General features: G+C 40.0%; 1 protein-coding gene across 1 annotated transcript in view; it reads right to left on the bottom strand.

Annotated features, from left to right (window-relative positions):
- Window positions 1–2,412: 2,412 nt before the first annotated feature.
- TMPRSS7 (transmembrane serine protease 7) overlaps window positions 2,413–13,913 on the bottom strand; it is a 46,643-nt gene continuing 35,142 nt past the window's right edge. The window contains exons 13-17 of the mRNA XM_063661626.1: window positions 9,546–9,662; window positions 8,458–8,629; window positions 6,734–7,002; window positions 5,000–5,136; window positions 2,413–2,963 (exon numbers count right to left, since the gene is read on the bottom strand). Of these exons, the coding sequence (XP_063517696.1) occupies window positions 2,793–2,963; window positions 5,000–5,136; window positions 6,734–7,002; window positions 8,458–8,629; window positions 9,546–9,662 (866 nt within the window). The 3' untranslated portion in view covers window positions 2,413–2,792. The remainder of the gene's footprint in view (window positions 2,964–4,999; window positions 5,137–6,733; window positions 7,003–8,457; window positions 8,630–9,545; window positions 9,663–13,913) is intronic.

The following is a 13,913-nucleotide window of genomic DNA, read 5'->3' as shown; positions in this document are numbered from 1 at the left end:
AGATTTGTTTTTGTAATTCCTTCAGAATTCATTTACATAAGGGTAGCTTTTTAAATGTACTATTATTTCAAAAATAGATTTCTTTAATATAATTTAAAATTATTATTGACTCAATTGCTTTAGGTTGTTTGAAGAGTCCAATTTAAGTAACATTAAAAAATTAAAACATACTTATATTTGCTGACCAATATAAGATTTTTGATGTTGCTCTTTTGTAATAGTACTTGCTCTTCTTTTTAAATCCTTTTTAGAAGCAAATAATTTCCTAAATGGTTATCATATAAACTGAAAAACAAAGTAACATCATCAGAGTGATATCACCAATACACCAAAGCACCTCATTCCCTTCAAATAGGTCTGTGACTCTGGAATACGCAACAGTTTGTTCCTGTGTGTTGTCAGATGGCAAGCAGTACTACTCCGAACATCAGCAACTGGGTCAGCCACTCAAGCTAATCAGGTAGAAAACAATTGAGAAATGGTTGCTTGTGGTGCTTCACTGTGCTATTTTCAAGGCACTGTGAAAGAGGGCAGGAGTCCCTACAAGTTCTCCCCAATAACATGGCACGTGAAATGCTTCTGTCTTGATTTATGAAGGCCCTTTTGCTCTGCTAACAAAACCATTCTTGGGACTTGCCTTACTTCACACCTTTGCAAGAATGAAGTGGATATTCCCACATCATTCAGGTTCTAAATGCATCTTAACATGCAATATCCAAGCAAGTTAGGTTTGTTTTTCAACCTTTTCCCTGCCCCAGCACTGCTAAGGAACATCATGTACTCACTTTAATACCAGTGAAGGCCTATAGTGGTAGTGCATACATGTGCTTTCAAAAACTCCCTCTGATGAAACTGATAGATCATGCCAGCCCTCCTCCATCCCCTAACTGAGATCACAGACTTATGCAAAGGTTTTCATGTATTTTGTGAAGAGCAATTCTATGCCCTAGAAATGACCATAAAGTAAAAAGTACAACTCACCTTGTATATAGGTCACAGCCGTCCAGACAAAATAAATGTAGATTATAAGAACTGTCAGCCTAATTCGCTCTTCTATCCAGTGGATTCAGTAGCCAAGTCCCCCCTTTTGAATTAGTGGTACACTTGGCCCTCTGAATTGCACTATCATATAGCCAGTTTACTGAAACCTTTGGGGCCCATTCATAGAGGTATTATTAAGATGCTTTATCCTTAATCTGCGGGAACAGTCTTTTAACAAATCAAAGTATGTTCTATGAACTGAAAAATTTATCTGGCCTGGGAGATGACACCTTTTGCTCTCTCTGCTTTTGCTGTTACATTAAGATTTTCTAAGGTTCTGTGCATTATTCTATTAATAGACCCTACCTGATAATAGTATTTTTATTACTCCTTTGACTTTATAACAGGAAAACAAATAATATCACTCTTTTTTCTGTTGTTTTCACTCATTTGGTGGTACTGTCAATTCTAGCTTCTGTTAATGAAAAGAATATTCTGAAATCAAGTATGAAACCTTCTAAATCAAGATAAAATAAATCAAGAACTAAGAGACATTGAGAATATGCTATGGGTTTACAACTATGTAAGGTATTATAACAGTCTGAAAGTAAAAGAAAGTCTCATCCACTGGGGTTTTAGAAAAGAACCAAAAGCCAGATGAAAATATTTCTGAAAAATTTCACTTTCAAAACAATCATTCAAAAATTTCTTTGCCTTTTTTTTTGCTGACCAGCATTACAACAATTTCATTGAATCTCATATACATGCTTTTGATTCAATTACCATGATGCTTTATTCTGCCATTTAGTAATGGTTGCTGTCAGTTTTGTTGGTTGGTTGATTGGTTTCTCTGTACACAACATTACCATGTGCCATGGCTGAAGATGGTCCACTATGATATGGTTAGATAAAATTGGTCTGTAAAGCAACAATATAGGTGCTTATTCTGTCGATAACTGAGTTTTGCTTTATTTGCATTTGCAAAGGAGATATTTTGTGCATTTAGTTTCTTGAAAATGCTAAAGGTCAGGTATGTTTTTTACTGGAATTTCTTATTTTAATAAGTCAAATTTACTCTAATTTTTATAAGTATCTGAACATGAATACGGACATAAAATAGGGATCCCTGAACATCTCCCTTATTTTTTTATTTTATTTTAGAGGCTTGGTTCATAACATTACTTTAGGTTTCTTCCATCTCTGAATCAATAGCCTTTTGTACTTAAGAATGAATATAGTTATTTCCTTGGGAAAGCTTTTTATGGAACACATATTAATCTGTCTTTCGATAAGTATTAAATGTATGCAATTTGACACTTCCAGTTGAAAAAAGTAAGGGACTAATTTTATTATTAAATGTACGCAATTTGACATTTCTAGTTGAAAAAAATGTAAGGGACTCATTTTATTAATAATTATTGCATCATTTTATTTATTTATTTATTTATTTATTTATTGAGATGGAATCTCACTCTGTCACCCTGGCTGGAGTGCAGTGGCTGATCTTGGCTCACGGCAAGCTCTGCCTCCCGGGTTCATGCCATTCTCCTGCCTCAGCCTCCCAAGTAGCTGGGACTACAGGCACCTGCCACCACGCCCAGCTAATTTTTTTTTTTTTTTTTTTTTTAGTAGAGACAGAGTTTCACCATGTTAGCCAGGATGGTCTTGATCTCTTGACCTCGTGATCTGCCCGCCTCGGCCTCCCACAGTGCTGGGATTACAGGTGTGAGCCAGCGCACCCAGCCAATTACTGTATCATTTTAAAGTATCTATTTTTAACGTAAATCACAGTAAAAATACAACTGGTACAATTACAAAAGAGAAGGGACATATTTATGAATCCAGGGAACAAAGTTTGACACCCTTGTGTAAACACCAGGAAAGTTTCGTCGTCCACATCCATGTCCCCAGCTAACAATGCCAGTCAAGATCCATTTTCCATCACTTTTTCTTCGACAAGATAAAGGTCCACCTGAATCTCCCTACACACACAAAAAAATGTAAGTATAAAGTAAATTGGTCCCATGATCATCAGTTTCATCTTTATTGTATCTAATGAATTGCGTTCAAGAGTCCTCTAATGACATGTTTTTGCTTGGCTAATCACTGTGTAATTTGGGAAGTGTCAAAAACTAATGTGAAACTTCTATCATTTTATAATTATTCTTCCTATAATCAAACAGCTGCATTCATTAGACGAAACATGATTCTTTAGGCTAAGAATAACAGTGGAAGATTCTTACTGGAGAAAACAACTCTCACATAGCCCTAAACAAAGAATAAACCTCAATAATACTAGTGGTGATGGTGGTGGTGGTGGTGGTGGTGGTGGTAACTGGTAATAGTAATAGTAGTAGTGAGGGCTAAAATTTATTTAGTGCTAGCTATGTGCTAAGAATCGTTTAAAGACATTTAATCCTCACGACAACCTTATGAGGCATGATTATCTTGGAAGGTTGACTTCTGTCTCTGGGCCATGCAACTTCAGTGATTAGCTCATAGCACCATGGAGAAGAAGGGACCCTGTTTAGTTAGGCAGGTCCAGTGAAAAAACCCTAACAACTACTGGTCCACAGTCATCACCAACAAATCACTCTCACTTGAGAGTCCTTTCTGATGTCTCAATTCCTCTAAGCAAAGGCTTAAACAATTCAAAGCATAAACATAATTTCCACAGTATTAGTCCTTTAAATTATAATATCTAGGTTTTATTTTCCTATTTTAGAGGGTAGATAATCTTGCAACTTACTCAGAGGCAACAAATTTGCCCATGTATCCAAATTATGATCTTATACCTGATTAGGAAAATTCCAACTAGTAGGGAAACTGGGCTCTTTATTTTAATTGTCACCACATCAACTCTACTAAGTTTAACAAGTAAACACTCGTGGCTGTGTGGAACAGGGCTGTGTAACTGACTAGCTATGGGAAGCACCCAAAATAGAGTACCCTTAGCATTAGAGAGGCAAGGGTTCAAATCCCAGCTCAGACATTTACACTTACTAGCTGTATGACCTTGGGCAATTTACTTACCCTCTCTGTGCCCAGTTTCCTCTTCTATAAAATGAGGAAAAAAGAATGATTGGAATGAATTTATGTAAAGAACCTAGCACGGTACTTGCCACAAAATAGGAGCTCAGAAGACAGAAGTCATTATTATAGGATGAGTTTTTGTGGCACCATGGCTAAGCTTGTGGAAAGACGAAAGAACAGCTCCCACTGTCCTACTCACCCTCTACCCTCTAAATCGGGCATATCCAATCTTTTGGCTTCCCTGAGCCACATTGGAAGAAGAAGAATTGTCTTGGGCCACACATAAAATATACGAACACTAATGATAACTAATGAGCTAAAAAAAATTGCAAAAAAAAATCTCATGATGTTTTCAAAAAGTTTATGAATTTGTGTTGGGCTGCATCCAAAGCTGTCCTGGGCTGCATGTGGCCTGTGGGCCGTGGGTTGGACAAGCTTGCTCTAAATCATCTGTTTACTCTTTGGCAATCACATAGGTAACTGCATAGATTGGAATCTCAGGCTCCGAGAAATGTCACCCCAAAGGTGACTTCCAACTTTACCACTGCCAGGGGCCCACCCAGAGAACTACAAATGAGTACTCTTTGTCACCTCTCCATTCCTCCCCTCTTTCCCCAAGCATATGCTTCAAAGGAATGAGTAAATAAAATCCTTCAAATTTTAGAAATTAAATGGCAGCTGCTAAGGAAATAGGAAATAAATTGGTTATAAGAAAATTATGGCAGAATGATGAATGCTGACCTCATCCTCTAAATACTGAAGGAAAATACATGGAGCACATTATAGAAAACTGAGTTCTATAGAATAAATTATTTCAACACCTCTCCAAGATCTTAGGCAATTGGATGATAAATAATATCTGAGCAGCTCAGGTGAATTAAGGGAAATACCTGCCCTGGTTATTTCCCAGTGTTATGTAGATTAAGTGAGAAAGCATTTATGGAAAGCACAACATGTTAGGCAAGGGAAAGGTACAATGACTTACTTTGCAGGCATCTCTCTTGCCTGACATTATGCCTGCACAGAGCATCCGAGAAGTGATGATCCCGTAGGTGGAAACACAGAGGGTTTGATCAATGAGCTCTACCTCCGCTTGCTGCAGAACAAGGGAGCCTTTATTATCTGCAAAACACATTGGAAGTAGAAATGATGTTAGTGGTAATGGCTACATGTATTCAGGGCTTCATTTGAAAAGTTAACACACATCATCTCCTTTTACCCTCATAGCAGCAATTCTTTGAGGTAAATTCTACTATTATCCTCATTTTGCTGATGAAGAAATCGAGGGCTAGGAGATTAAAGGGCTTGCCCACTGACACACAGCTAGCAAGTAACACAAGATTCAGACCCAAGGTCTGACTCAATTACTTGAACAACTGTGCCATATTCCTCACCATTTCCCTCCTGTTTTCAGTAAGATGATAAGTCAGCAACAGTTATTACTAATATCTACTATTCAAGAGAGCTCTTTAAATGGAGTAGCATAACTGACATACGGAAATCTCTGACGAGCCATAAAAACCTAACAGTTTGCAAATAGCTGTTTCACTTCCTTTTGAACCTACCTGGCTAAGATGATTCAGAAAAGTAAGTGCGCACACACATACCCAGGCTTATAAAGAAAACATCTCATGATAAGTTGGTTGGGCAGATGCTTTTCTCCTGTGATATATGACAATGTAATCAAAGCACTGAGCACAGTAACCTATCAAAGTTACAAGTGTTCACACAGTCAGCTACCTTCCCTCCTTGGGACCCTGAGACTTCAGTAGACCCAAGCTGGTGGTGTTACTACTTCAATCACTAAATGAAAGCACTGAGAAGCTGCCTTTGAGAAGCTGCCCACACTTTAGAGTGTCAAAACGAGGCTACAGGGTAAGGTTCAGGAATTACAGATGCTGTATGTGTCCTAAACCCTTGAAAAGGACGGCAAAAGAAGGTGAGGTGATCGAAAGATCAAGGGAAAATATTAGCAGTAGGATTTGGGGATACATTCACAAAGCATTGGATTCTTCCCCCTCACTATATATTCAGAATCCCACCTTGAATCCTGGACCATGAAAAACCTTGGCAGGGTAGATGTAGGGACTTCCCTACTATACAGCCTGATCTTTATGCATATTGAAAAGATGTCCTCTCCCATCAGAGGAATTGCAAAAAGGTATCTCCTTTGGGTGGACCAAATCCGAATCCTGGAGGTATAACCTCCAGACCTGAATTTCTGGTCTGGAAACTACGGGCAGTCTGAAGTTCAGCCCTCACTCTCATCCCTTGGCCAATTGCACAGGCACAGGACATACCCACATAGTCTTCCAGACTGTTGCCTATGAGTTGACATAGTGGGATGTGCATGTGTGTCCTTCTCTCCTTTATAAATGAATCATTTCTTTGAATGAAAAGGGAGGAATTGCTCCTTCTCTAGTGAATAACATAGCATGCCCTTCAGAGTTTGAAAAGGGCCCATGACTATCTAGTCGATCCTGCCTTGCTCATACACAGTCCTCTCCCTCTTTATAAGGTGAGCCCTGCTTCTTTTAAAGCAGGTGGATAGCATCAGTAAAAAGGAATAACAGTCCCCTCCTCCAATCCAACCTTCCAGAGTTGTGAGGAGGTTCAAAGGAGATGATATACACAAACCCTCTCTGTGAACCTAAAGCACTACATAAACACCTTATCATCCTCTGCAGGGAAGGGCATGACCATTCATTCATACACACACCTGCTTCATGTCTTCGCCCCCAGCCAGTTACCCAGCACTTCTCCCCACTGCGAACTCTCTGGCCAGCGGGAGGAATGCATATTGGCTGAATGAGCTGTTTCAGGGTCTCAGGCCAGGCAATACTGAGCTGTAGCAAAGCAATATCATAATCAAAAGTCTGACTGTTATAGTACTCGTGGACCACAATTCTTCTCACCGGGGAGACAAACTTGGCATTCCCCTGAACATACATCCCAAGGTGTGCGGTCCATGGTGTGGGATCTGACAGCCTGATAGAACAGTAATGAAACATAAAGTTAGCAGCTTAAAGAACCACATATAGTTTGCAAACAAGCACTGTAAAGAGTCGAGGGCTGAAAAAGAAGGGCCTGACTTCCAGGGCGTTATTATAGTCACTGGCTCTGTCCGGGGACTATGGCAGAAAGCATAACTGTGAGCCTCCCTTGTCTCCCTCAAAAAGTCAGAAATGACATAAGCTGTATTAGGACTGGCAAATAATAGAAAATTCACTCAACAATGTCCTAAGCAAATGCCTGGACATTTTCTTTCCACTAGTATTTCATGAACCACACACAGGTCAAGAATGTTGGTAACTAGAATTAATTTGTTACATTCTTCCTATTCATGCTGACAATGGCATTTGATGGAGAATCCTACTACCAAATTCAAATGATATGAATACCAAGATAGATTAGAAATCAAAGTGTTATAAGCAGGAATTTAATGAAATTCCTTCTGGCAAACTACTGGAAGCCTTAATGATCACTACTCTTACTGCTCAACAATGCCCATTCATAGGGTCACCAACTGCCATTCCCATCAGTCCTTCGAGAATCCCAATCTTGACCTCCAAGACCTTGCACAAGTCACAGAAGGACTTGTAATCTCCATGTGAAGCGTCCCTCTCCATCAGCATAACAGTGGGGTAAAGAGTGGGAGTCAAAAAAAAATAAGGAAGCCCCAAAATTTTGGTCACTAATCTGCTTAGCTGATGTCTCATGAGTGGCAATGGACACCCAGAGAAATATTAGGGTTAACACATTATTTGGAGCAGTTTCACAGCATTAGAGACTAATGATCAAACAGATGTGAAGCTATCTTAATAATTAACACAAATCCTATAATTTCCAGGAGAAACAAATATCCAAACTGTGTAACTTCATTGAAATACTCAAAAAAAATGCAGAATGAGAAGTGAATGATTTTTTTAACCTAAGATTCAGTAGATTCCAATAGTAAGTTTAAATTTTAAGTGAGGTTATTTTCTAAGATGTCCTCTTACCCTTAGCTGGAAGAACATCTATCCCATCATAATCCCATTGGTAAAGACAGACAGAGCCCTTCCAAAGCCAATCGTAATAGGCCTCTCCAGGATCCCCCTCCTATATTAAATGGGGATCTCCATTCTCCAGTCACTCTCCAGTGCCCATTTTTCTCCACATTCTCCACACATTCTCTTAAGTTTGCTCCGAGTTAAAAGCCCTATCTTATTTTCTCAGCCTTAGTAAAAGCCTATTCATTCTTGATGTTTCCTTTGTGCTCTTTTTTTATACCAATAATACCTAAAAAAAAAAAGTTTGTCACACACATGGGATCCAAAAAATGAAAGCTCAATTGAATTGATTGAATGTCCCCAACAGGGATCTGCTTCCCACAATTTGAGGACAGATATGTTGTCTGTGGCCACAGAGTGCCACTTGAGAGTAAGGACCGTGATGCCCTACCTGTTTCCATGAAAACAATGGGCTGCAGAAAGAAGCCACTCCCTGGAGATGACCGAGGCACCACAGTAGGCAGATCCAACAAAGTGGAGGCTGACCTGCCATGGCCAACCCCCCTCCAGGGTGTCTGTGCCTCCGATGATGCGGTGAAGGGTGGAGGAACTCCTGCTGCAGGCTTTGGTGGAGAAAGGGCATGTGATTTAAAGGTAGACTTGGAAGAAAAACTAGAAGTTAAGTCAGTTTTAGTGCTGGCTGGGAACTGACTCACTAGGTAGCAATTTGAAATCCCCTCATCTAGAGGACAGAGAACATGTGAGTCTGTCTGAAACCAATACAAACAAACCACTCCCTCCTTCCTGAAGCATGCCCTGACACAGTCTCTATACCACAATGCAGATGACAGGAGGAGGGGGACCTGCTGTAACAGCTGAACTGACATAAACAGCTGCCTATGGATTTAGATTGTCAGGTAAAGAGGAATGTAAATGAATTGAGAATTTCTTTGAAGTTGTGCTGATGTGACAGAAAGTATTTGGGAAAAGATTTATAAGACCTGGACAAATGAAAACCTACTGAGAAAACTAGTTATCAGAGCAATTGTTTGCTAGTGTAAATAGTATTAGTAAAGATGTATAATTCACATGTTGCCATATGGCCAATTAGTGGCCACATGACTAATAGGAGCATGTGGGAGATTAGTTATTGAGTCAAACCTAAAGAAAGAAACAGCACTTGATATTGTTCATAACATAAGGCATTATTAACAAGTCATCCACTGCGTTCCAGTTTCTATTTATTTTCTTACAGGGTTTTTTATTTAAGATCTTCTCCCTTGATTAAAATTATTAGAAAGTGAAAGTTCTCATTTTAAAAATTTAATTAATGAATGCTATTATCAAGAAGACAGAATCCATTCCAGAGTTTTTATTTCTGAGAAACAATTTCGGACTCAGTTTGCCAATAGTTACTATTCTTGTTTTGACTACAGCAACCTCGATCAAGGGAAATACACCAAGAAGGGAATGAAAATATAAAAAACAGGTAAACTGAAGAGGGAATACAGGAACCCAAAGGAATGAATTTCTACTCACTGCAGCCTTCTTCATCACTTCTATCTGGACAATCCACTGTCCCGTCACATTTTGCATTTTGTTTCCTAAAGCAAATATCATTGCCACACTTAAAAGTTCTGTTGTTGCATGGAATACCTAACAATGGATAAAAAAAGAAACAGCTTTCCTTAGCCAGAAACAAACTTGAGTGAATGAGATTTGAATGAATAACTCCAAACCCCATAAAAAATGGTTTAATCACAGGATTGGTATTTGCTGCTCTGGGATAAATGGCAGAGAGAAGTGAAGCAACCTCACAGTGATCTGTTTCTTCACCTAAGAAAAGCCATTTGAAGGCTGGCAGGCATATTTGTTGAGAATCAATCCAACCACCTCTTCTTTCTCCCACAGCAGGTGAGATGTGAAGAAGTGCGACATATTAGTGGCTTTAGGCTGTAGCCTCTTTGCTATTACCTTCTCTTATTCTCCAAGAAAACTTTTGAGCAAAAATCGCAGCCATGCTCAGTTATTTTATATCAGTAGGAGGCAAAATGGACAGACTTGTGAATAACAACACATTTGTTCACAACCTTGGAGGTTTGTTTCTGCAAGGGTGACAGTGGAACGTGTTCCATTCCAGTATTTGGCAAGTTCCTCTACATCAGGTCCTCTGTATCCTACAATCCTGAGCATCATTAAAAGCAAGTAAGCAATAAGAATCTGCCAGTATTACAAAAGAAACTACCATCAGAGTGAACAGGCAACCTACAGAATGGGAGAAAATTTTTGCAATCTACCCATCTGACAAAGGGCTAATCTGCAGAATCTACAAAGAACTCAAACAAATTTACAAGAAAAAAACAGACAATCCCATCAAAAAGTGGGCAAAGGATATGAACAGATGCTTCTCAAAAGAAGACATTTATGCAGCCAACAGACACATGAAAAAATGCTTATCATCACTGGTCATCAGAGAAATGCAAATCAAAACCACATGAGATACCATCTCACCGCAGTTAGAATGGCGATCATTAAAAAGTCTGGAAAAGGCCAGGTGTGGTGGCTCATGCCTGTAATCCCAGCACTTTGGGAGGCTGAGGCGGGTGGATTGCCTGAGGTCAGGAGTATGAGATCAGTGTGGCCAACATGGTGAAACCCCATCTCTACTAAAAATACAAAAAAATTAGCTGGGCATGGTGGTGTGCACCAGTAATCCCAGCTACTTGGGAGGCTGAGGCAGGGGAATTGCTTAAACCCAGGAGGTGGAAGTTGCAGTGAGCCCAGACTGTGCCACTGCACTCCAGCCTGGGCAACAGAACAAGATTCTGTCTCAAAAAAAAAAAAAAAAAAAAAAGTCAGGAAACAACAGATGCTGGAGAGGACATGGAGAAATAGGGACACTTTTACACTGTTGGCGGGAGTGTAAATTAGCTCAACCATTGTGCAAGACGATATGGCGATTCCTCAGGGATCTAGAACTAGAAATACCACTTGACCCAGCAATCCCATTACTGGGTATATACCCAAAGGATTATAAATCTTGCTACTATAAAGACACATGCACACGTATGTCTATTGCGGCACTAGTCACAATAGCAAAGACTTGGAACCAACCCAAATGTCCATAAATGATAGACTGGATTAAGAAAATGTGGCACATATGCCTGGCTTGGCGGGTCCTATGTCCACAGAGCCTTGTTCACTGCTAGCGCAGCAGTCTGAGATCCAACTGCCAAGCGGCAGCCTGGCTGGGGGAGGGGCGTCCGCCATTGCTGAGGCTTGAGTAGGTAAACAAAGCAGCCAGGAAACTCAAACTGGGTGGAGCCCACTGCGGCTCAGCAAGGCCTGCTGCCCCTATAGACTCCACCTCTGTGGGCAGGGCATAGCTGAACAAAAGGCAGCAGACAACTTCTGAAGACTTAAACGTTCGTCTCTGACAGCTCTAAAGAGAGCAGTGGTTCTCCCGGCATGGCATTTGAGCTCTAAGAACGGACAGACTACCTCCTCAAGTGCGTCCCTGACCCCTTTGTAGCCTAACTGGGAGACACCTCCCAGTAGGGGCCAACAGACACCTCATATAGGCGGGTGCCCCTCTGGGACAAAGCTTCCAGAGGAAGGATCAGGCAGCAATATTTGCTGCTTTGCAATATTTGCTGTTCTGCAGCCTCCACTGGTGATACCCAGGCAAACAGCGTCTGGAGTAGACCTCTAGCAAACTCCAATAGACCTGCAGCTGAGGGACCTGCCTGTTAGAAGCAAAACTAACAAACAGAAAGGAACAGCATCAACATCAACAAAAGGGACATCTACACCAAAACCACATCTGTAAGTCACCAACATCAAAGACCGAAGGTAGATAAAACCACAAAGATGGGGAGAAACCAGAGCAGAAAAGCTGAAAATTCTAAAAACCAGAGCACCTCTTCTCCTTCAAAGGAATGCAGCTCCTCACCAGCAACGGAACAAAGCTGGAGGAGAATTACTTTGACAAGTTGACAGAAGTAGGCTTCAGAAGGTAGGTAATAACAAACTTTGCTGAGCTAAAAGGAGCATGTTCAAACCCATCACAAGGAAGCTAAAAACCTTGAAAAAAGATTAGACAAATGGCTAACTAGAATAAACAGTGTAGAGAAGACCTTAAATGACCTGATCGAGCTGAAAACTACGGCACAAGAACTATGTGACACATGCACAAGCTTCAGTAGCAGATTCGATCAAGTGGAAGAAAGGGTATCAGTGATTGAAGATCAAATTAATGAAATGAAGTGAGAAAAAAAGTTTAGAGAAAAAAGAGTAAAAAGAAACAAACAAACCCTCCAAGAAATATGGGACTATGTGAAAAGACCAAATCTATGTTTGATTGGTGTACCTGAAAGTGATGGGGAGAATGGAACCAAGTTGGAAAACACTCTTCAGGATATTATCCATGAGAACTTCCCCAACCTAGCAAGGCAGGCCAACATTCAAATTCAGGAAATACAGAGAACACCACAAAGATACTCCTCGAAAAGAGCAACCCCAAGACACATAATTGTCAGATTCGCCAAGGTTGAAATGAAGGAAAAAATGTTAAGGGCAGCCAGAGACAAAGGTCAGGTTACCCACAAAGGGAAGCCCATCAAACTAACAGCGGATCTCTTGGCAGAAAACCTACGAGCCAGAAAAGAGTGGGGGCCAATATTCAACATTCTTAAAGAAAAGAATTTTCAACCCAGAATTTCATATCCAGCCAAACTAAGCTTCATAAGTGAAGGAGAAATAAAATCCTTTACCGACAAGCAAATGCTGAGAGATTTTGTCACCACCAGGCCTGCCTTTCAAGAGCTCCTGAAGGAAGCACTAAACATGGAAAGGGACAACCGGTACCAGCCACTGCAAAAACATGTCAAATTTACAATTTACCATTTACAAATTACCATCGATGCTATGAAGAAATTGCATCAACTAGTGGGCAAAATAACCAGCTAACATCATAATGACAGGATAAAATTCACACATAACAATATTAACCTTAAATGTAAATGGGCTAAATGCCCCAATTAAAAGACACAGACTGGCAAACTGGATAAAGAATGATGAGTTAACAGGTGCAGCACACCAACATGGCACTTGTATACATATGTAACAAACCTGCACGTTGTGCACATGTACCCTAGAACGTAAAGTATAAAAAAAAAAGAGTCAAGACCCATCAGTGTGCTGTATTCAGGAGACCCATCTCATGTGTAGAGACACACATAGGCTCAAAATAAAGGGTTGGAGGAAGATCTATCAAGCAAATGAAAAGCAAAAAAAAGCAGAGGTTGCAATCCTAGTTTCTAATAAAACAGACATTAAACCAACAAAGATCAAAAGAGACAAAGAGGGCCATTACATAATGGTAAAGGGATCAATTCAACAAGAAGAGCTAACTATCCTAAATATATATGCACCCAATACAGGAGCACCCAGATTCATAAAGCAAGTCTTTAGAGACCTACAAAGAGACTTAGACTCCCACACAATAATAATGGGAGACTTTAACACCCCACTATCAATATTAAACAGATCAACAAGACAGAAGGTTAACAAAGATATCCAGGACTTGAACTCAGCTCTGCACCAAGTGGACCTAATAGACATCTACAGAACTCTCCACCCCAAATCAACAGAATATACATTCTTATTAGCACCACATCACACTTATCTAAAATTGACCACATAATTGGAAGTAAAGCACTCCTCAGTAAATGTAAAAGAACAGAAATCACAACAAACTGTCTCTTATAGACCACAGTGCAATCAAATTAAAACTCAGGATTAAAAAACTCATTCAAAACTGCACAACTGCATGGAAACTGAACAACCTGCTCCTGAATGACTAGTGGGTAAATAACGAAATGAAGGCAGAAATAAAGATGTTCTTTG

This window comes from Pongo pygmaeus, chromosome 2 (assembly GCF_028885625.2).
Source record: "Pongo pygmaeus isolate AG05252 chromosome 2, NHGRI_mPonPyg2-v2.0_pri, whole genome shotgun sequence".
NCBI lineage: Eukaryota > Metazoa > Chordata > Mammalia > Primates > Hominidae > Pongo > Pongo pygmaeus.
This window is presented reverse-complemented; position numbering and strand designations above follow the sequence as displayed.